The sequence below is a fragment of the Protopterus annectens genome, chromosome 7.part0 (assembly GCF_019279795.1).
Source record: "Protopterus annectens isolate FY-2018-M chromosome 7.part0, PAN1.0, whole genome shotgun sequence".
NCBI classification, from domain to species: Eukaryota; Metazoa; Chordata; order Ceratodontiformes; family Protopteridae; genus Protopterus; species Protopterus annectens.
In genome coordinates, this window is record NC_056739.1 from 518,629,554 (window position 1) to 518,655,167 (window position 25,614).

Genomic DNA, 25,614 nt, shown 5'->3' on the forward strand with positions numbered 1-25,614 from the left:
CATACCTATCTCTACAGCAGGTCCTATTTATACCACAGGCAAAGTCTTTAGAATGGGTAATTCTGGTTCTGTTTTTTTTTTGTGGATATGCAGGAGGTCCATCAGAGTGAGGTCGGACAATGCCCTGTATGCCAGTCATAGATCTCCCCTCAAAAGCCTGTAGGAGACAGAAGACATTATCAGTATGATAAATTAATATTTATATCAATACATATCGATATAATTAATATATATGATATTGTATATCAACACATATACACTATATATCTATATCTATATATATATATATATATATATATATATATATATATATATATATATATATACATATGTAGAGAGAGAGAGAGATTTTGGTATAGGTATAGATATGCAGTAAGTGGAGTGAGGGTGCTGTAATGACTACACACTTTCAAAAATGATTTTCACTTTTTCTTTTCTTTCTTTTTTTGTAATACTCACTAGAACCTTGTGGCATTTTATATAAAATTCATTGCCTCTTTGCAGAAACTAAATCATTTGTCCTGATAACCCTAATACATACAAACTTTCTGTCCTTTTTTCAGCTTGTGAATGTGACCCAGATGGCAGTCTAGATGGTGGGAAATGCAATCCAAGTACCGGACAATGTATATGCAAGGAACATGTAGAAGGCGAGCGTTGTGACCGATGCAAAACTGAATTTTATGGACTTAGTGCCTCAAACCCACAAGGCTGCAGAAGTAAGTGATGGAAAAATATCTGTAACAATCATTGCAGAAGCAAGCAGCCCACTGACATTTGCATAATAGTAGCTTAGTATGTGTAGAATGCAGCATGCTGCCTTTGTCTGAAGTTCCTGTTTTTCATCACAAAAAACGTCTAACTTACTTGTGAAATGATGTTTCCTACTTACTGATGGTACACTATTAAGAATCAAACAGATGTCACTGTGAAATAAGAAGCCTGGTTGCTAATTGGTGTCAAGAACAGAAAATTTGAACAATTTTTGATATAGATTTTCTGAATAACTTTAAGAATTTGGCCCACTAATGAAAGAAGCATAATGTTGCATTTTAGTCCCTGTCAGTGATCGCTATCAGGAGAAGGTTGCATATCTATGGCGACATGTTTCATTATGCCGGTTAATGTGACTGGCTTGTTTGACATTTTGTAACACAGTGTATTGAAAATTGGGAAATTTATCAGCAAACATTTTTATCTGTATCCTCTTGCCCCTCACTCTCAGCAACTATAAAGGTATTGACTTTCTCTTTCACCTTTTCATTCCAGTTGATACCTTAACCTTTTGACAACTAGGCATTGAGGGCAACAACTAAGATGCAGATGGACTGCCATGCATGTCACCATTAAGACTGGATGCTTTGTCTCCATTTTAGCAGGTTGCTAGTCCATGTTGTAGCTTGAGGTTTGTAAGCTCTCCGACAGCACCACTCTGATGGAGTGTATATGCCTATGTGCATGAGCTGAAATGCACACCTTGGCAGATACAGAAATGTCAAGACTTTGTGATGCATTGTGAGAAACATGCCTCCAGCAGGTGCCATTCATCGAGTAGCTTGGGCCCCCCACCCCAGGACTGACAACCTGCTATCAGTTGCTGAGTCTCCCCACACTAACTTCTCTACTGTCCAGGTCACTAATCAGTCCCAGAGTGTCAGGACTGTAGGCAGGACTTCAGCCATTTGTGCCACAGAGCTGGTAGTCTGTACACAAACACAGATTAAATAAAATCCAAGCTTGTTACACTGGAATACATTAGCACACAAGAAGATTATCATAAACAGGATAAAAGAAAGCAGAATACGTTGATTGACTGAGTGATCTATAAATTAATGGATTGGTTCATTTTTTAGATGAACAGAAGGTTGATAACTGAGTACACAGACTGGACCAAGGATCCAATTCATCTATGACCCAGGAGATTTTAAGGACCCTTAAAGAACAAATTTGAAGTTTATTAACAAAACCTTTTAAGTAAATGCCAAAGGTAATAAGTATGGCTGTTATGAACAGGAAACAGAGAAAGTCTGGCACAGTGACAAACTTATTACAGGAAAGTAGGTCCTACTGTGCCACTGCAAATGAAGATATATATATATATATATATATATATATATATATATATATATATATATATCCATAATACTTGAAAAATGTATTCCAAAATAATTGCTAAACTATTTCCTGCAGGAAGAACTCCTGTCCCCCACACAACATGGCTTCCATCTTTCTCATAGTACTAACACTGCACTTCTAACCTATACAATTACTGCCAATAAAGCTAGAGATAATAGCAAACAGAAGTCCTCATTTCTAGACTTATCTAAAGCCTTGAAGCTTTAACAGCAACTGAAACATTGCTTTGTAATGCACAACTCATGTTCAACCCTAAAAAAAACCTACTACTTTTTTCTCCAAATCTATCTGCCATGAAAAAAAAAATAAAGCCCTCTCTTGATAATACAACCCTCTCTCTTGATAATACAACCATTGAAGTGACTTCTCATAGCAAATTATTAGGTATGATAGTAGACAATATTCTTAAATTCAACTTGCATATACAAAATTGCATAAGAAAAACTCATCAAAAACTAGGGATGCTTTATAGAGGCAAAAACATTCTCATTGATACAACTAAAGCTACACTTGCCACTACTTATCGCCTCCCCACACTTCTTTATGGTGCTGTCATCCTTACTAACCTTCAGGCATCACAAAACAATGCTATAACACTAGAACAGACTTGTTAAATTTGCAGCAAAAACCCCTTGGAAAACACACACTCACACTCACACACACACACACACACACACACACACACACACACACACACACACACACACACACACCTGAGTGGTATAGTACTAAAAAGCCCAAACTGGTTAGAATTACCCATCAACTAACATATACATATCTTCTTACCACCTATAAAATTATTTAAAAGCCACCTGCTTATCCAGCACTAAATAACATTCTACACAATTATGTTCCCAGTCAGTTTCTGCGATCCAATGACCAAAAACTCCTGTCTCTCCACAAACTTATCAAACCTTCTTTCATTGCCTGTACTTGTATCATGTTGCTAAGGCCTGGAACTCCTTATTTGTGACAATCAGATCAGTACCCTTCTTCCTATTCTTCCACACCATTTTGACAGACTTCATAGCCAAAAGCTGGCTCTCTTCTTGCTCACCACCAGGAGAAACTGTATCCCTAAATGTGAACAAATATCTATTCACACCTTACATCCCCTTACTCTCCCTTCTTACTCACTTATCAATTTCTTCTTTCCTGGCTTTCTCTCTAAATATACCAAAATCCTGATTTTCTCTCCTTTCATATTTCAGTTCCTGTTTGTATTATACTAATGTATCTTTAATTTCTCTATAAACTGGCTAAAATTTCTCTAACTATTAAATCATTGACAGATAATTCTTAACCAATGTTTTCATAATATGTCTAACTTGGTATAATTATTTAAGCTGTAGTTGTTTTATTGTATTATTTTTAAAGTCTGAATTTATTGTTCTTAAAGTGCTTTGTAATACTTTGGGGCTTTTCTCCCTGGGCCTCCTCTGAAAATGGGCTTCTACCCAGTCGGACTTTTCCAGTAATCAAATGTCAATAAATATATTTACATATATCTATATTTTATCTACTTTATAAACTCAAAAAATATTATTTAATCAAAATTTAGAATATCAAGATCACAAAGTGAATAGCCACTTTACTGAAAATTCACAACATAGAATACCATGACATGGAACTACAAAAAACAAATGGAAACCAGCTCAAAACTTCAACAATTATTTAACTGCTATGCTTTTGAAGGGGTCTGTGTCACACTGTACCCTCCATGTGATGGGGGGCTGTGCCCTCCACACCCCTGATAATTAAATATACTAACTCCAAGTTCTCACTACAGTGAGAAAACAGTATACTACAGACAGACTCTGCATCTACCACTATGTAAATAGTGGTAAAAAACATCTTAACATTTAAGTACTCCGTTCTACTCCCAATACATATCTGTCATTTATTAGTACTTCTTTTCCTCTTTTAAACCTTATATTTCAGTTAAACTCTTCACTGACACCAGCAGCTTCCTACATTACATCCACCATATTTCTTTTACAACTGCAACACAATATCTTAAAGGAACAGAGCATATCATTTAACTATAACGAAACATATACTAATAGGACCTTACCATTAGCTCTTCTATGTTTGATATTCTGGTATTCAATGTTGTGAATTGACAGTAAAATGAATGTTTGACTTTGTAGTCTAGATATTCAGAATTTTGATTCAATGTTTTTTTGAGTTTATAAAGTAGATCTATATATTTATATATATATATAATATGAATAATTGTCAGTGAGACTGCCCAAAACACAGAGTATCGAATTAACTCATCAGTGATTACCATCACAACAAAAAATAACTGCAAATGTAAGCCAACAGGTTACATTTGTGATTACCAAAAGTAAAACAAAATCTAACTTTTTCAGGGGTCTCTGGCCCACAACCCTGTAAATTAAATATAGTAACTTCATCCATTGTTACTTTATCAATGTGTTTCTTGACAGTCTTGCTTGTGATGTTTTAAAGAAGGGTTGGACGTTTGTTCCAGCTAGAAGAGTGGATAAATGTGATTTCTAAATTGCTTAAGAAATTATGTTAGGAAATTAAATCTCAAATTTCTTTTTCCTAGCAGTATAAATAGAACCACTGAATTCTGTGAGCCTAGTGTATTTAATTCACCTTTACGTGCTGAACTTGAGGCATTTTGACTACTGAAATGCAGTTGAAAGGGTTGCTGAGTAGTAAACCTGAAAGAAAGTATTATAACTTGACTCAAAAGGAAAGGTCTGCCTTTTATCAGATACTTAATAATGAAAGCATAATTGTGATCAAGGTGGATAAAAGCAATCCGTTATTCCAGATAGAGAGTCATATAATAACACGATGTTGGAAATGCTTTCTGATAACAAGTTGTATAAAAAAGTGACTTTTGATGATAATAAGAAAGCGTATTCCTTGATTAATCTTTTTATTAATGACTGGGTATGTAATCAAAGAATTAGTAATGAAACTGCTACTTATTTTGAAACACAAAGTCAAAGATTAGTAGAATTTTTGGACTACCTAATGTTCACAAGTCTCTAGATGAACCCCCTTTAAGACCTGTTGTTACTATTAATAAGAGTAAGACTGAAGCAATGGCTTTTTATGTTGATAACATTTTACAGAATGTTGTTTGCAAAAGTGTTTCCTATATCAAAGATGCCTTTGATTTTAAAAGTAAAATCAAGGATGTTAATATTTTAAGTCTGATTTGCTTGTTACATTAGACATTCAGTCATTATATACTGTTTTTCCAAATGATTTAGGAACGGAAATTGTTAGACTAGAGTTAATTAATTCTGACCTTATGTCTTGTGAAAAAGTTGGCTTGATTCTGGAAATGTTAGACATTATTCTCCCTTATAACTTTTTTGAATTTAATTCTTATTATTATCCACAAACCAATGGAGTTGTGATGGATGCCGCAATGGCTCCCAGTTATACAAAGTTTTTTATGAATGGTTTGGAGAAGGCTCATATTTTTAAAAGTATGTATTTTAAAAATATCATTATTTATAAATGCTTTATTGATGACATTTTATTGATTTGGAGGGGAGAAATTAGTTTATTGAATACCTTCCTAGAGCATGTCAACAATATTTGTTCATATTTAAGATTTACATCAAAATTTGATGTACAAAGTTTAAGATTTTTAGTCGCTGTTTTTATAAAGGAGCTGAAAATTTGTTCACAAAGATTTTTAAGAAGGACTTTCAAATAATACTTAAGTTACAATAGCATGCATCGAAAAAGACCCAAGTTAAATATTGTTAAAGGGTAGCTGACTTGGCTAGACATGCTTATTAAGAATGAATCTAATTTTATTCATTGAAAGTACTTTATCACAAATTCATCAATAGTTGTCAAAGGCAAGTTTTTAAAAGTTTCAAATGCTAGAAGAAAAGGTAAAAATGTCTCCCAAGAAATGAGATACAATATTAGTAAATATAGTTCTTCTATGCAACTGACTAGCAGTGTAGATGAAAGGGCTATTAAAATATTTCCAATAATAGGAAGATCCTAAGTAGTTTTCCTGAAGTCAGAAAGGTTGTTTTCCAATTTAAACTGAGTCTTCCCCAAGTAAAGCATAATAAAATAGGAATGTTCAGATGTTATAATTACAATTTTTGTCAATATTTGTACATTGGGATCATGAAGTTGAAAGTTGATAATGTGAATATTAAGATAAAAGGATATTATACATGTAAATCTAGATATGTTCTCTATTTGGTTTTATGTAATTCATGCACTGCAATTTATATAAGTAGAATAACTAGAGAACTGAACCATAAAATGTATGAGCACAAATATGCAATAAGTATTGGTGATGACAAAAATGCACTCAGTAAGCACTATAGTCATAGTAAATGTTAATCGATTTTAGGGTTGTTGTTTTAGAACAGGTTATGAATTTTGAATATTTGTCTGATGCAGAAGACAAACTTGAATGGAGGGAATAGTTATGGCAGGTTAAATTATTTGCCTGCTGCCCTCCAGGTTTAAATGACAAGGATATTTTAAAGTTTTTTTTTTTTAAAGAAAGAGATTGAAGCATTAATTAATTGTGTCATGTGACTTTTAAATTGTTTAAATATGGTGTTTCATCTTGTTACAGTCAGTCTGAAGAAGTCTTTAGTTAGACAAAAGTGCTTACTGAATGTTGAAAATAAACTTTATGGTTTTATTTCTACCCATTTTTTGAGCTATATAGAAATATAGGCTTCCGTTCTCTCTGAAGCCTATATTTTCATGTAGTAGCTTTTATATATGATGGGGTTTATCAGAGGAGAAAACAGTATGCTAGGGTCCTCTCCATCTGCATAATGAAATGTGAGCCCATGTTCCACAGAATGGTTGACGTAATGAGGACTAAAAAGTAGGAAAAAATATAATTGTATACAGATTGTTTTACTACAGGCTAGCATAATTTCATTTTTACTGACTCTTTTCCTACAGCTTAGTTTAAAAGAAAACTACACTAAATATTACATTTTCTTATCCCAAGGTGCATTTTCCTTACTACTAAATGATATCTGCACTGTCTTATGTAAATAAAGCATGACTTAGCTGTTTTGTTTACAAATTGTTTACATGAAGCTTTGCAACACTTTCCTTAAGAAATTGTCTCTTTGACTATTACCAAGCACATTTTAAATTTTATTGTCCAGGAGAAGCTTACGTAGCACAATGTTTGCAATGCTTTTTTCTTTTCTTTCCACTGGCTTGTAAACACATTGACTCCCTAGGAATTCACAACACCTTCATGTAGTGTCTATCACAGCTGAGAGAAAACCATGGCGAGAACTAAAAGAAATCTAATGTTGCTTGCTGACAGAATTGAATGGAATAAGGAGTCTTTGCAGCTAATGGATTCTTAGCCTTCAAAAATGTATTTAATTTAAGTGTTAATTATCATAGAAGAGAGAGCTCATTAAACCACACTTAAAATATAATGAAAAACCCAAAATAGAGAGTAACACTGGAAAAAATTATATTGACACACTGATCAGAGATTCAGAAATTAAGCATACATTTTGAAAATGCTGAAAATAATGTCATTTTGTGTTAATATAGAGTGCAATATGAAAAAGAGAAAGCTTAGTATCCTGCATCCAAAAAAGAATAATGTTGGCATGGCTAACCATCAGGCCATGTAGAACAAAGTCAAAATAACAATCATTGCTTACAGCATTACTGGAACTTTATTACTGTGATGGATTTCTCTACTTAAGCTACTGCAGAGGCATTATTGTTACACAGAGAATCAAGATGAGATAAAAATATAGAGCTTGCTGATTGTGCAGAAGCAGGGTGACTGCTAATGTCACCATAAATTGTGGTTCAGGAACAAACAAGGAACCCTAGAATTGGTAGGCAGAAGTAGGCCAGGAAAGATTAAACAGATTATAGGCCTGTTCTCTTTTCTGTTATGCAGTGCTTTGGCTGTTTCTGCAGCATTACCAGCATTTGGTCTCTTTGAGTAATTTGCAATGCATGCACTAAATAGTGCATGCCCCAGCTCGTGGACTGTGGATGTTGATATGCTTATTTCAACATGTCATTGAATGTGTAAGAGCAGAGAGCTCAAGAAAGAAATGGTGCTCCGAAGCAGAATGGCTGGTGCCACAAAAACCTCATGACAAGCAGAAACAGGTCTGCATGGAACCCGTAATAATGGCACCAGATTATACGGGACAGACATAAAATCTGCCAAGGGAAGCTCCATGGGTGTGCATACCTACATCATTAAAAAAGCTTTGTAATATTTATTTTTTTCTTTTATTAAGTTTGTAGCTCTACAGCTGTTTAATCCAATTAAAAATCATTATTCTGTTTTATAGTGCTGATTTTCCTCATGCTGCAATAAAATTGCATTATTTTTGGTATTCAAAGGGCATATTTGCTGCTGCATTTATTAGCAATTATGTAAACAGTGCTAGGAAAGAATTCCTTTGAGGAAAACCGTTGAAATTTATGATATAGAATACTGTGCTAAAGTCATGTTTCTCTTTGTCTTTTCTTTAGTAAAGTCAGATGCAAAACAACCAGCTAGTTGGACATGCAGAAGCAGAAGTATTAGAAAGCTAGAAAGTAATGACTTTCCTTATCTTTTCCTGTAAGAACAGGAGCATCTACAGGTGTCAGAGAACATTAAATCTTCAAAATCTGTGCCTGAGAGGGAGGTAAATTTATGCAGCCGTCCTTCTCCTTCCACTGATTTATTCTTTCCTTCATGTTGACTCTGAAGATGAAGTACAATACAGTACTACCTATGGAAGTATATTTTAGGGTCATACCACTGTCTCTGTGAAGTAAAGTGTATTTTCACTCATCCCTCTTTCAGTAGATCCTATGTCTCCTTCTTGACTGTCTGACTTTCCTTGTTAGTGCCATCCCTTTCACTTTCCTGAAACAGTATCATTTGACTATATTGTACTCTACTTTCTCTCTTTTAATGCAGGCATTTTCATATTTCCCTATTTTATCTCATATCCTAAGCATACTAAAACAATGACACAGGAACATTTCAACCAGTATAATAACCACAAACAAAACCAAAATACTGGTGATTGCATGAGGAACAAAACAATAACCAAACTTCTTTATAAACAAAACTGGGTGTACTACCTACAACCTCAAACAATTCTTTATTCCCTTCTAAAATCTTCCAGTTATTTTCTGTTATCCTAACTTCTTTACTATCTACTGACATTTCAAAATTAAATATGTACACAGTATGTTAAACATGTTAAGTAATACGGAAGAATATCACCAGATTAGTTTAGCTGAAATACAAAGAAATACATGTTTTTATATGACAACTTTATGAATAAACAGTTAAACTTTGATATTTATAATTTTTGTACTACTATTGGGACCTTGTTTGTAATACCAAAAATCCACAAGGACTAACCCCCCCCCCCCACCCCTTCGGCCCATAGTCTCTTCTCCAAGCTATATTACTGAAGGAATTGCCTTAGTGTTAGAGGTTTCGAATCCTGTAACACAAAGACTTAAATCATATATTTAAGATTCGTGGGACTTCTTGGATAAATTGAGAACATTTCTCATTAGTTTTGATTATAAAAGTGACAAACATATCATTTTTACAATAGATGTGTCACTTTTTATTCAATACCGCATGCATTAGGTATGGAATATGTGAGAAATGTTCTAAATAAGTTTACCACCATCCCTAATCAACAGGTTAACTTATACTGTGAAATGTTGGATGTTTTATTTGGCAACAATTTTTTTATGTTTGATAATAAATATTTTAAACAGTTGAAAGGTGTAGTGATGGGGTCCCCCGCCCCACCATCTTTTGTTAATATTGTGATGGGATGCTGGGAATGTACAGTATTGAAAGAAGTCTGTGAAATATTTAATGTGTGTTAGTATAATAGATCTGTGGGTGATTTTTTTAATTGTAGAATGTGATAATAATACAGTAATAAGTTTTGTGAACATGATTAATGTTAAATCTGAATTTCTGAGGTTCACTTTGGGAAACAAATGAACTAACGTGAACTTTTTAGATGTTAATTTGTATTTAAATGGAACAAATAATGTCTTTGAAAGTAAAATACATCATAAGGAGACATTTGTAAACAGTTACCTACATAATAAAAGTAATCAGCCACTGTTAATGAGAAAAAATATACGAAAAGGTCAATTAATAAGGTGTAGTCGGTTGACTAGTAGTGATGAAGTTACAAAAGAAGAATTTACAAACATTTGTGGGATGTTTATTGCTAGAGGGTATAATAAAAGTGTACTTAGTAAATTACCAGATGAAATTTATAGTAAAAGATATGAGAGATCCCCCCTATATTAAAGGTATCATTTAGAACTAATGTAACAACTGGGGGGGGGGGGACAACATCATAAAGTCACTTGTAATTTGGAAATGTCAGTAGATAGTAATGAAATTAGGACAATAATAGAAAATAACTGGAAGATTTTAGAAGGGAATAGACTTGTTTGAGGCTGTAGGTAGTACACCCAGTTTTGTTTGTAAAGAAGTTTGGCTATTGTTTTGTTCCTCATGCCATCACCAGCATTTTGGTTTTATACTAAAACAATGAGTAAAAAAAGTCACAAAGGAAAACCAATTGGTTAAAAAATGCAAAAAGAAAAATCTAGCAAAGCTAGACTTTCCACTGTGTGATACCTTAAATCTCTTGTATTAGAGGCAACATGGAATATATGCAAATTATTCCTTAATGATATCAGATGTTTTAGCTAAATGGTAATTCTGAATGTCAAAGACTTTTACTTTTAAGTCTATCTATGGACAATTTCAGGCCAATAAAGCCAAAGCCCTCTAGCTATGGACATGCATGTTTCTGTCTTCTTATGGCATCATCAGCACAGAATAAGAGGAATGTTCAACTTTTGGAAACACAGGGTTGGTGTACCCAACTGATATCCCTAAACAATAGGGTGTCTACAAAATATCCCAACTAACAAACTAAAACAATAAGTTAAAAAAGGTCACACAGTAAAACCAGCTGGTGAAAAAACACAAAAAGAAAACTCTAGCAAAGCTAGACTTTCCACTGTGTGATACCTTAATCCTCTTGTATCAGAGGCAACATGGGATATATGCAAATTACCCCTTAAGGATATCAGGTGTTTCAGCTAAATGGCAAGTCTGATCTTAAACCATTTGATATTGTTGGTACCTTTATGTTGCAGTCTTTCTTTATGCTTATTTTTACTTTCTCTTGCTTTCCAGAACTATATACTGTGGATATAAAAAGTGTACACACCAATGTTAAAAATACCAGGTTTTTGTGATATAACAAAATGAGACCACAATAAATCAGTTGAAAACTTTTCCCACCTTTAATGTGACCTATAACTTGTACAACTCAACTGAAAAACAAACAAATCTGTTAGGGGAAAAATATAAAAAATAAAAACGCACAATAAGCTGGTTGCATAAGTGTGCACACTCTTAAACTAATACTTGCACACTCTTAAACTAATACTTTGTTGAAGCACCATTTAATTTAATTACAACATTCAGTCTTCTTCGGTACACACCTGCCATCAATTAAAGAGACTCTGATTAACCCCCAAAAAAGTTCAGCTGTCCTAGTAGGATTTTCCTGACATTTACGCAGTTGGCTGCTGCAGCAAAAGTCATGGTCTGCAGAGAGCTTACAAAGCATCAAAGGGATCTCATTGTTGAAAGGTATCAGTCACGAAAAGGATAAAACAAATTTCCACAGCATTGGATGTACCATGGAACACAGTGATGACAGTTAACAAAAGTGGAGAAAATAAGGGACAGCAGTGACAATGCAAATAACTGGACTTCCCTCAAAATTGATGAAAAGACAAGACAAAAACTGGTCAGGGAGGCTGCCAAGAGACCTACATCAACACTAAAGGAGTTGCAGGAATTTCTGGCAAGTACTGGTTGTGTACTACATGTGACAACAATCTCCCGTATTCTCCATATGTCTGGACTATGGGGTAGGTTTGCAAGTCGGAAGCCTTTTCTTACACAGAAAAACATCCAGGCCCAGGTAAAATTTGCAAAACAATAGATCAAGTCTCCCAAAAGCATGTGGGAAAATGTGTTATGGTCTGATGAGATCAAGAGTGAACTTTTTGGCCGCAAATCCAAAACATATGTTTGACACAAAAACAACACTTTGCATCACCAAAATAACACTATCCCCACAGTGAAGCATGGTAGTGGCAGTATCATGCTTTGGGGTAGTTTTTCTTCAGCTGGAACTGGGGCTTTAGTCAAGGTCAGTTCCAAATACCAGTCACATTTGGCCAAAAACCTTCAGATATCTGCTAGAAAGCTGAAGATGAAGAGGAATTTCACTTTTCAACATAACAATGACCCCAAGCATACATCCAAACAGACAAAAGAATGGCTTCACCAGAAGAAAATTAAAGTTTTGGAATGACCCAGCCAGTGCCCAGACCTAAATCCAATAGAAAATCTGTGAAGTGACCTTAAGAGGGCAGTATACAAGTGATGCCCTCGAAATCTGACAGATTTGGAGTGCTTTTGCAAGGAAGAGTGGGCAAATATTGCCAAGTTAAGATGTGCCATGCTGATATAATCCTACCCAAGAAAACTGACCCCTTGGATTCTCAAAAGCTTACACAGAGTGCAAGATTGGTGCAGGAGCTCAAGCAGGCAATATGTCTGCTGAGCAATCCAGGAACAGCCTGCAGGGGCATGCACGAGCACTCCTGCACTAATCTTGCACGGACTAAGCCCTGGTATGCAAATCACCCCATTTGCAGGTGAAATCCATGCAAATGAGGTGATTTTGCAATCCAGGAAGCTTGCAACAGTCCATGAAAGACTAGTGCAATCTGCAGAAATGTACTCTTTTAGTAACCAAGTGCATTTCTGTAAAATCCAAAATGGAGCTATGTCAGCTCCAAATAAAGGCTGCATATCATGTAGTAAGCATGCCAATTGCCAAGTATAAGGTCATTGGCATTGCAAACATAAAAAAGTACAAAAATCAACTTTTATTTTTTTTAGCCGATCTCGGGTATTTAAGCGTAGGGCAGTGGCACGCCAATGGGATCTGGGGGGGGGGGGGGCTAATAAAATAAACCCCAAAGAAGCAGTCTAACTAAAATCACTATTTTTCCATGTAAGTCACTGGCAGGCAAAAGACAACCTGGCCTGTGAGTAGTGGTTGCTAAGGGGGGAGGCTCAGTGTGAGACATGTAACTATGCATTAGCAGGCAATCCTATGCAAATGAGGGGAAGGATAGTGAATCCCAGTTTTCCCCAGCATATGAGTCAGGTCCTAACAGTGTAAGAGTAGGACCAGCTTGTTGCAAGCCTAGGAGTTAGGTGACATCATGGGGGTGTGTGTGTCAGGCATACTGTAAGAGGATTGGAGCCCTGTGGCTCAGGTTTGCTCCTAGCTTAGCACAGCTAAGCTAGGGGATGTGTCTAAACTTGCTAAGTACTCTTTACAAAGCCTAAATGGGTGTGCGCATCGGGGACTGGGTATTACAGGAAGAAAGAAGAGGTTAAACCAGGAAATAGCAGCAGTGTGCACATTTGAACACTCTGCGTGGTGTGCACATGGGCTTAAACAGGAAGGCAATGGGAGGGGAAAACAGTAATAGGAAGGTAATCAAGGAGAACTAGCTTAGCTGGCAAGTCAAGTGTATCAGAATCAGCCAATGACACAGGCAGCAGACCAGCCCAGCCCAGACCACTACTATATACTAAGCAAACACCTTCCCCTCTGGTATTTCCCACACTCTACACCACTGGTGTAAACAAGCGGGGAACTTTTAACACTCACAACGGCAAATTGTTAGGGGCTGCAATAACTATCATACAACTTGTGGAAGAGGCTGAAGGTGGTGAGGATGTGAATGCTGGTGGTGAGGAGATGGAGAAGAGTGTACAGACCCAGGGTAACCTACCAGGGGCTACATGAGCTGGAGATAGTGGAGTGCTATAGGGTGGACACAGACCACCTATAGCAGATTGTTGAGCTGTGCCTGCCATGCCTGACACACAGAACTAACAGAGGGGAACCCATCCCAGTGGATACCAAGATATGTGTAGGCCTAAGAATACTAGCTACAGTACCTTCCAAAGGCCAACTGGGGATATGATGGGGATTTCACAGGCATCAGCATCCAGTGTACTCCACCAGTTCCTGGATGCCATGTCAGCACATGTTGGTGAGCACATATATCTCCCCAACACCCGTGAGGCATTGGCCAGCAATATGCAACTGTTCCACCAAATAGCAGAATACACCGGGGTAGTGGGTGCAATAGAATGCATGCACATACGCATCAAAGCATCACCTGGTGAGCAGGTAGGGTCTACATCAACCGCAAGGGCTTCCCCTCCATCAACTGCCAGGTTGTGTGCGATGCCCAGGGCATAATAATGAATGTGTGTGTTGGCTACCCTGGAAGCTATCACAATTCCCACATCTGGCATTTGACGCAGCTGTACCAGAGATTTGCCAATGGGGACATCCCTCACAGTCACCTAGTGGGGGATGCTGGATACGCACTGGAGCCATGGCTGATGACACCCATCAGAAATGCACACAAACCCGAACAAGAACTCCATAATGAGGCACATGCATAGACCAGAATTATAGTAGAGCATGTGTTTGGGATGCTCAAGTCATGGTTCCAGTGCCTGGACACATCCGGTGGAGCCTTGCAGTACTCACCAGCTACATGTACCCAAATTGTCCTTGTATGTGCCATGCTACACAATATGATCCTACAGAAACAGCTGCAGCAGGAACAGCATGGGGCAGGGCCACATAGCCCCCCACCACTGCCAAGGCCTGCACAGGCACAGAGTAACTTGGAGGAGGAACAACCTGAGCCTGCCCCAGTAGGCAGAAGGAGAAATGCCCAGTATGCCCTGGCCTTGGCAAAGAGGCAACGCATAGCACATACACTGACACAGGAGGGACCCAGGGAATAACACCTCACTCTGACTCTTACATACAGTAAAAGGGATACCAAACATTACACTACCTGTGCCAAACCATGTGTAGGGAGTGTACTATGTGCATCTAACATAGGCAGCCCTGTAGCAACACCCTCAGTACTGGGACACCCACAAGGTAAGTGACTCACACATGCCAGTCAGGGGGGGGGGTCACATACCCAACAACAGTCACAGCCTGCAGGACAGGTGTAGACAAACAGAAACAAAGGTTGTTCTATGACCTCTGAATGAGGCCTATGGGTAACCCCCCCAGGCCTATAGAGACAGACTACAGAAGGTCAGGTAGTGGGATGTCAGTTCTGAAGGGTAGGAAGTCAGAAACTAATATGTAAGTAATTAAAAGATAAGATCTGTAGTACATTGGTATGCCTCTAGCCAGCACGATATATAAGACTACAGACTGAAATGAAGTACCTGACATACCAGTACAGTCCTGGCAAATGTGTAAAAGTGTCAGGTGTGCCCCCCCATCCGATGTAGAAATGTAGTAACAGGCAGGTGTGCCCCTCAATCCTGTGTAGAAATGTAGAAATAGTCAGGTATGCCCCCCATCCTACGTAGAAATATAGTAACAGTCAGGTGTGCCCCCCAATCCTGTGTAGAACTGTAGAAATAGTCAGGTGTGCCCCTCCATCCCATGTAGAAATACAGTAACAGTCAGGTGTGCCCCCCCAATCCTGCATAGAACTGTAGAAATAGTCAGGTGTGCCCCCCCATCCCAAGTAGAAATATAGTAACAGTCAGGTGTGCCCCCCCAATCCTGTGCAGAAATGTAGAAATAATCATGTGTGCCCCCATCCTACGTAGAAATATAGTAACAGTCCATGCCAAATGATCGACGGATAATCTGCCGAGACAGCATGCTACCTGTAGGTGTACAACACAAAGGTCAGCACTGCAGTGCAAACTACCTAGACTCGATCCACACATTCAATACAAACGCCCATACAGGGCATGCCCACACACTTAGAGTAATGAAGGCAATGTCAGTCAACAACATACTGAAAGGTCATACTGGGCATGCTCACACATTTAAACACATGAAGGCCATGTCTGCAAACACCAGTGGACTAGACATATCAGGCAGCTGCAGATTTTAGTGCAGACACTCCTCAGTATGCACCACACATGCTTTGCACACACAGTGGATAGGAATGCAGGCATATATGTAAGGACAACACACTATAATAAGCCAAAGTAGACATACATAGATGTGTGGAAGAGGGTGATTGTGACAAGGAGCCATCCAGGGCTCTCCCACCCAGCACATAGCCAAGGGGCCACAACCACACGAGGGTCTGATGTCACACACTGCAGATACTAGCCACCGGTATCTGTCAGCAGAACTGAGTATGTGGTGTACGTGCCAGCTGTGTAACATGACTGTTCAAGGAAGTAGTCATCTAGCAACAGTATACACATACCTGTGGAATATGACCCAGGTTGTGGCCACATGTGGCGTGTCAACCCATAGATGAATGGGTTATGGCCCATGCACACACACTGCCCTCCCCATAGCCCCACTATGACAAGCCTGCTGAGGTCATCTACTGTGAAATACACTTTAGAGGGAGCTGTATCCTAGTAATCTCTGTGACACATCCCATAACTGTGCACTGCTGTAGTGTGGTAAACTAGTTAGATAGGAGTTCTAACCCCAGCCTTGGCAACTGTGTATGTGTGTGTCTGCCTTTGTAGAAAGCAATGCTTTTTAGGGTGGTCACACTCCCTACAATTGAAATGCTGTACTTTGGTAAGGCTGCTGATGTCATACACCTAGAAATACATCCCTGGAAAGATTGTATTTCAGAAATTTCTGTAGCATGTCCCATAACTGTGTACTGCTGTAGTGTGATAAACTAGTTAGGTAGGAGTTCTAACCCCAGCCTTGGCAACTGTGTGTGTGCATGTGTGTCTGTCTGTGTAGAGAGCCTTTTAAGGGTGGTCACATTCCCTACAATTGAAATGCTCTAATTTGGTAAGGCTGCTGATGTCATCCACCTAAAAATACATCCCTGGAAAGGTTACACCCCAGTAATCTCCGTGGTGCATCTCATAACTGTGTAGTGTGATAGGTAGGAGTTTAACCCAGCCTTGGCAACTGTGTGTGTCTGTCCGACTATGTCTGTGTAACAAGCAATGCTTTTTAGGATGGTCACACTCCCTACAATTGAAATGCTCTTCTTTGGTAAGGCTGCTGATGTCATCCACCTAGAAATACATCCCTGGAAAGGTTGTATCCCAGTAATCTCTGTGGCATGTCCCATAACTGCATACTGACGTAGTGTATGAAGTTAGTTAGGTAGAAGTTCAATTCTCCGACATGGCAATTGTGTTTGTCTGTGTAGAGAGCAATGCTTTTTAGGATAGTCACACTCCCTACAATTGAAGGCTCTACTTTCGTAAGGCTGCTGATGTCATCCACCTAGAAATACATCCCTGGAAAGGTGATACCCCAGTAGTCTCTGTGTTGTATCCCATAACTGCATACTGCTTTAGTGTGATAAAATAGTTAGGTAGGAATTCATTTCCCAGATATGGCAACTGTCTGTCTGTGTAGAGAGCAATGCTTTTTAGGGTAGTCACAATCCCTAAAATTAAAATGCTCATCTTTGGCAAGGTTGCTGATGTCATCCACCTAGAAATACACCTCTGGGAAGCCCAGTACTCTCCATAGAGCATCCTATAACTGCATTTTGCTGTAATGGGATAGATTAGGTAGGTAGTTGTTCTACTCCCAGACATGGTAAGTGTGTGTCTGTCTGACCCAGTCTGTGTAGAGAACAATGCATTTTAGGCTAGTCACACTCAGTAAATTTCCAATGACCTACTTTGGCACTCTTGCTGATGTCATCCAATGTAAAATACACCTTTGTGGAAGGAGGTTTCCAGTAATTCCCTGTGGTGCGTCCTATAACAGCTCCATGCTGTAGTGTGATATAGACCTCTGTTAGGGCTTCTATACCCACACATGTTGGTTGGGGATGTTTTGTGTGTGTTTCAATGCATTTTAGGCTAGTCACATTCAGTACATTTCAAATGGCCTACTTTGGCAGTCCAGTTGATGTCATCCAATGTGAAATACACCTTTGGGGAACGAATACTCCAGTAATCTCAGTGGTGCATACTATAACTGTATAGAGTAATAAACCAGTTAGGTAGGGGTTCATCTCCCAGACATGACAGGTGTGTGTGTGTTTTTAACTTTTATCCTGTGTGGAGGTTGGGGTGAATGTGTGATACCTGGGCCCAATGTGGGGTGGGTTTTGTAAATGTCTTTTATGGTGGCCCTATATCACAATGCCCACTGTACAGGGAGAACAGATGTGAAATAGCCGAGAGGTTGGGGTGTAAATCCATACCCATACATGTGACATCACGGCCAGGCAATCACAGTTAGCAACCCCAGTATTACCCAGAGCACACTCTCAACCCATGTCACAGACACACACACACACACACACACACACACACACACACACACACACACACACACACACACACACACACACATGCCGAGGCAACAGCCAATATGTGTGTAGTACACTGCATATTGGCAACTGATAGTAACTATGGAGTGATTGCAGTGGCCTACAGAGGGCATGGTACCCTGTCCATCTGTCCAATAGGCATATACATGCAGAGAGTACACCTTCCCTATGTTCCCCACTGGACACCTGCAACACCTGTGATGCCATCACATGTGACCCACAAGGGACATACCATGCCTGAAAACATGCCTTGTATGGACAGACGCCACTGACGCCAGGGAATGCTGTTAGCATGCTATCAGTGCAGGTGCAGGGTTAGCCTGCTGTCCATTACCAGTTCCTGCCACAAGTGGCCAAGACTGGCACATATGATAATCTGTGTACACAACATGGGCCCGGCACCCGAGGTACAGTTCCACATGTCACTGTATATGCATGTAGGAGGTGTGCACATCCCAGACACCATCCATGTCATGGACTAGGGAACATATACATGGCAAGTGATGCACAGCATTGGCCACACACAATAGCCACCCAGGTGACTGGATGGTGGATACAGTACCCACCTGTGTGGGCAAATGCAGAAACCACAGGCCTGAGCCACAATGCAGACCATTGTCATGTGGCCTGATGCCAAGGTATACCCATCACTCAGCCTTGTATAGACATCTGGCACAGTCGACCACCACATACCCATGCAGAAATGTACCCTTGCATGTCAGTACTGGCACCCTATGTGTTTGTGTGTGTGTTATATGATACGTATGATCACATCCACACTCACTACAGCCCCCCAGTGGCATACTGAAGCATACTGTCAGACACCTTCCCTTACTCTTTGCCCATATAACCTCCATATGACCTGTGTGATGCATGTGATACCTGCAAGTAATGTGTTGTGGCAATCTCACTAGTGATGAACTGTATCCCTCACCCTGCCAAGTGTGTCAATGTGTGTGTGTCCCTATAAGAGTGTGGTTGTGTTGACACTGGCAACTGTTCATGTGGACAGGCATGTGTACATCACCTACCATATAGCTACCATATCCCTGTTGCAGATGTCACTCACCATCACATATATGTTCTGTGGACTCCACAACAGGTAACCTATGTGGTGCATCCAACAACTGTATAGGACTATGATAGCACTGCATAGTCATCGGGGGTTTGATACCTGGTGCTGGTAGGTGTGTGACACAAACATGCTTAGATTTTACTCTCCCACCCCTCCCTGACTTGTCAATGCCTCTGTCTGCCTCTCTTACTCCCTCACTGGTGGATGTGGAGACCTATACTTGCTTTTCTTAGGCAGCAGCATGTGTATTTTAGGTAATGCTCATGATCAGCTGATGGCCTCTGCATGAATTGCAGCCCTCCCCTAGCTGATTGCATGTGGAACAGCTGTGGTAACATTCCCATAGCCAATTGCATGGGAACATACTCCAATATCTAGGAACATCATGTTTGTGTTGGTCCTTTTCATTCACTGTGAGCAGGAACTCATTCTGTTGTTTGGCAAACAGCATCTCAGATGGAGTGGGGATTTACCTCTGACAACATACACCGTGGAAACAGGCCTACACATAGGCGGGGGGATGTGCCTGACCTGACTTCAGACTGTAAGTGCTGCTATACTGCATTCGGAGTAATGTTGGTTTAACAGGGTGTGTGCGGCTATGGCTGTCCTACATGTATTAATACCAGCCATGTCAGTTGTATGTTTATGAGGACTCCCCATCCATAGGGTCATGTGCAGACTAGGCAGTGTGAGGTGCCTTTCATGTCATGTGTTACCCACAGAACATGTATCTGTGAACTGCAGAAAGTAGTGTGAAGATTGCAGTCTGTAGATGGTGAAAGGCATGACAGTTACTGACTTCATATCCCTCGTAGGACATATGTTGCAACAAACCCTGCTACAACAGCAAATGTATGATGTTATCACAGCAACGTGTCAATATTGGCCCTGTGTATGTGCTTCCAGCCACAACTCAGTCAACCTTTGTACATATGTCATGCATTAAGAGGTGCATATGTGCTGTACACCATAATTAGTGTCATCATGTCTAATAACAAGCCAGTGAGATATAAGACCGCTACACATGTTATGTACAGTAGGGGTTATAATTGATGGCATAACCTGGACATACTGTGGTTGTTTGTACAGTACTGAGGTTTGTGTACTTATGGTGAATGTCGACAGTGTGTGTATTGTTAATATGTACCTTGGCCTGTGTACAGACTGTGGTAGTTGTCATCGTCCTAGGTCCCATCCTATCTGATGTTACATGCCGCTCAACTGTAAGTTACCATATTGGCTTACATGTTTGTTGGGCCATACACACACATGTCCCATACCACAGTCAGCCATCAGACCAAACTATGTAGCAGCCCAGTATATGTAGGGTTAGTGTGTGAGTGACACATATGAGGATGGTGTTGAACAGATTGTCCATATACTGTAATATTATGCTAGCTTGCCATATGTGGCTGTGGCTGTGTTGTCATTGTTTGTGGTTAGGCACTTTCACAAAGATGTATCTTACCCTGTGCTGTGACATGCCTGTACAGCTTGCTATATATGCAGGTACATGTGGATTCCCCCATAGGAGATGTAGGCCAGTGTTGAGCCAGTCTGCCTGTACCCTGCACAGTGCATTGTTACACACCTAGCAGCTTAGTGTACTTACCCAGTGAGATGTCATATGCAGATACTTGCCAGATGTACTGCTTCCAGGCCTCCCTTAACAGTCATGTATGTCAGATAGAGAAGTGGGATGCTGTACAGATGTATGTCAATATCTAGTGGGTAGTATGTGGCCATGGCACCCCTGTATCAGCAGTTATTATGTGTCAGTCCAGACAGGTGGGTGTGAATGCATAACCTATGGTGGCATATGTATACCAGTCGTTATGTATTATACCCATCTACATGGCTGTTAACATCCATATTGTCAGGCATGGTACACATGTTTTGCACTAAGGGGTTCTGTGTATACCTCTGGACTGTACAGAGTGTGTCAGAATGTCCACACATATTGGCCAATATCTCTGCTGCAGTCTACAGGGGCAGTGATTGCTAGCAGTGGTACTTTACTATGATGTCCTTAGGATGTCTGTCAGTAGCCAATGGCACACATGTGTTAAGTTGATGTGACCTCCCACACACACTATGTCTGTGAAGACAATCCCAATTACAGTTACAATAGTGTATAGACCTGTAATAGTACACAAATAAAGGTTTTCCATTTCTGCAAAACTGTGTGTGGTGCTTTTTCCTATGACCTCTCTGTGGGTATATGTTGCAGGCAATTATTGTCATTTGTATGGGTGGCCCATACAGTGTCCAGTTGTTCAGGTGTGAACTGTAGGCATAGTGGCTATTCCATATTCTGTGCACCTTCTACATATGTATTTTACTGTACATATCTCTGCGTGTGTATGTGTAGTCACATGTATATCTATATATATGTATGTATATCTGTATCTGCATATATGCGTTTGTGTATCTGTATCCTGGGGATGTTGATAGCTTACACATTTTACATTTCCTATGGGAACCAGACTGTACTGCATGGTATGCTACCAACACCAGCCTGACATCATACAGGTAGGATGTAGTACTGTTAACATCTTGTACCCATGTCATGTCAGGTCCTGGTTATGGGATCTGCAACACTTGGTAGTGTATTACAGGGTGGACGTGTATGGCTGTGGGGGGGTATGCCTTTTTGTACAAGATGTATATTGTTTGGGGCCTCTCAACCCCATTACCGGTGCATGTGGACATATTTGTTTTTGTTAATCTACCATTGCTATCTACAGCTGTATGGCCACAAATACCTATAAATATATATATATATATATATATAAATATATATATATATATATATATATATATATATATATATATATATATATGCTTACATATATATGACTATGTCCGTATATACCTACATAGATATATCTGCGTACATATATGTACCTTGCTGTGTATATGTAGACATATAGGTGTAGACATATATATGTGTCGATATAGGCATCTGCATGTATATATTTCTAAAGATATATATATATATATATATATATATATATATATATATATATGTATATATCTACATATATAGATATGTTGTATCTGTTTAGATATTAATACATGTACACACACATACATCTAGGTGTTGGTATACATTATCTGTACTGTTGCATGACTGGGCTGGATTATATGTATCTGAAAACATCACATTTTTTTTTATATCTGTCATGGCTTAGTGGTAAATCACTTTGTCTGTGGTGTGTGGGGTCATAGGTTCGATCCTTGCAGAGGCTGTTTAATTTGTTGCTGGGCAGAACACAGGCCATTGGATACAGAGTGATTAAGGCACTTTAAAGCAGTTGTAAGCGAGTTTGCATGGAGCTAAGCACTGCCAACTTCCGGTTACAGTTTCTTACACTCAGCTTCTAAATTGCTTAACCTGTGCAGGCAGTGCTTAACCCCACACAAACAGGCTTTAACCCACTTACTGCTGCTTAAAAGTGCTTACTCATGCTTACCCCTGTGTTAATTTCTTTAAAAGAAAAGAAAAAGGGGTTGATAGGAAAGTGGTGAAAAAAGTGGCACAAAGAGGAAAGACAGTAGGGAAAATAGCCAGGGATGTGCAGGAAGGGTGTAGGGAAGGTCCATAGCTGCCTGTTTCCTCTACAGCAACAGCTGTGCATATGCACTGACTTTGAAGGTAGATTTGGACACTCAAACCCCTGGGTGGGGGTGTGGACAACAATAATATGCTGTGATGCTAATTAGACCAGATTACATGTGTCCAGTGGACACATGTGCAAAATGGAAAGCTATGTATGGGGAGAGATTTTTTTGTGGGAACAGATTGCCCTTTTTTTTATTTTCAGGTGAGAGTGGGATGTTGGGGAGAGGTAGTAGGTATATTTGGGGAGGTAGGGTACGTTAACAGATAAGACAAACAAAATGCATGCAGGGGTGGTATGTGACACATGTGGGAGGTAAACACCTTGGACGTGGAGGGGTTTTTGGAAGTCGCAAGCCCATGAGCCTCCAAATGGAAACACTGGGACTGAGGTCCCCACCCATGGGCAGTCACCACTGCACCTTCACATCCCCAAAGGTGGCTGTGTAGGAGGGGCAGGCTCACCCTCTAATTGTGCCACGCAGCCCTCAAGCTGGCGTAGCTGGTCTCGAATCTCCTCATTGAGCTCCCTACACACCATGGCCAGGACCTGATGGTGGGTGACAGGTACCTCACCACCCCCACTCCCAGAGGGGGGGGTCGAGCCCCATCCCATGTGGCGGTTGCACCCAATGGTGGTGCAGGGCCAACAGAGGAGGAGGTCCCAGGCTGCGCCCCAGACATGCTGGTGCCCAGTGCCATGGCCAGCTAAGGTGGGACAGGTGGGTCCGCTGGGACCGACCTTTCCATACGAGCTATGGTGTTGCAGTTTTAAGAAAGAAATTGGTTAGTAATAGTCAACAGCATTCAGGATTAGTTATAAAGGCATGTATAGGTATTCCCATTAACCCATGACACCAGATTTACAACAGTTGCAGAGCAAGCAGAACATTTTATTTATTTTTATTTTTATTTATTTTATTTTACATTTGTTGACCGGGCTAGTCTAGCTGGATACATGTCCATTTTCAGTAGAGGCCCGGGGAGAAAAGCTCCACAACATAGAAAAAAAGGCAAGAAAATTGTACCAAATAAAAAGCACTTCAAAAGCAAATGCTAGTAGGACAGACAACAAAAAATACATCAGGTGGAGAAATTATAAACAAAGGAATACAACTAGACATATACATCATTTGGAGTCGTGATATCACAAGATATAACATGTTGAAAGAATTACTAAGAGAACTATCATTGAATATAAGAATATTACTGTGTTTTTTTTTTTTTTGTTTTTTTTAGTAGTTCAGTGGAGTTGGTGAAGTTAAAGTAGTAAGCGAGTACTAAAGTAACATAGTGAAGAAGTTGAGGTCAAAAGAACAGGTGAGTGACTGGAGGCAATAAAAGTTTCAGTCAGGGTTGGTACAAGGACAGAGACATTGGGATTTAAGGAAGATTTTTAGATGCTTTTTGAAAGTGGGTGTAGAGGTTAGTGCTGTACGTTCACTTGGAAGCTTGTTCCAAATAGGTCCAATTGAGTTGGAGAACAAACAATTCCCAGCTTTGTTGTGGGATTTATGGTAGGCTGCTAGGAGCTTAGTAGCTGAGCGCAATGAAGAGAGGTTTTTATAAGGGCTAATAAGAGTACAGAGTATGGTAGTATTAGAAGGTTGAAAGAAGATTTTGTGGGTGATGCTAAGTTGCTGTAGCAGTAGTTGATTATGTAGCTCCAGCCAATGAAGTTGTTTAAGATTTAAACAATGGTGGGTACGAAAAGGAGCTCCTGTGGCAAATCTGGCAATGTTGTTGTATTTAGTTACTAGTTTATTGAGATTAGATTTAGATAGGTTTGTAAAAATAGGTGAGGCATAGAGTAGGGTAGATAGCAGGTGTGTCTGAGAATTGGTAGCTCTCACTGAAGCAGTGAGGAAGGGTTTAAACCTGTAAAGAGATCCCAGTTTTCTATTGACTGACTTGATGGTTAAGTTAATATGAGAATCGAAGTTCAGATTATGATCTAATGTGACACCTAGTAGTTTGGTAATAGGCTCAGAGGATATTATAGCTCCGTGGTGCTGCGGTAGCGTTGTCGCCTCATAGTAAGATGTTGTCCTGTTCGATTCTCAGCTAAAGCGTCTTCTGTGTGGAGACATGCATGAATGGGCGTACCTTCGTTGAAGGTTGTGCATCAGGGCTGGCAACTCAGTATGTAAAAATCTACTGCCAATCATTAGTGGACCGGAGTTCCGCTGTGGCAACCCCTAACTGGGAAAAGCCGAAAGATACAACAACATTAGATGTTATATTGAAGTTAAAAGTAGAGGATTTCTGTGTAGGTGTAAATAGCAATAATTTAGTT

At 39.6% G+C, this 25,614-nt stretch overlaps 1 protein-coding gene across 1 annotated transcript in view; it reads left to right on the forward strand.

Moving 5' to 3' along the window:
* LAMB3 (laminin subunit beta 3) overlaps positions 1-25,614 on the forward strand; it is a 366,988-nt gene that overhangs the window by 200,147 nt on the left and 141,227 nt on the right. Inside the window, exon 11 of the mRNA XM_044077133.1 lies at positions 564-719. Within this exon, the coding sequence (XP_043933068.1) occupies positions 564-719 (156 nt within the window). The remainder of the gene's footprint in view (positions 1-563; positions 720-25,614) is intronic.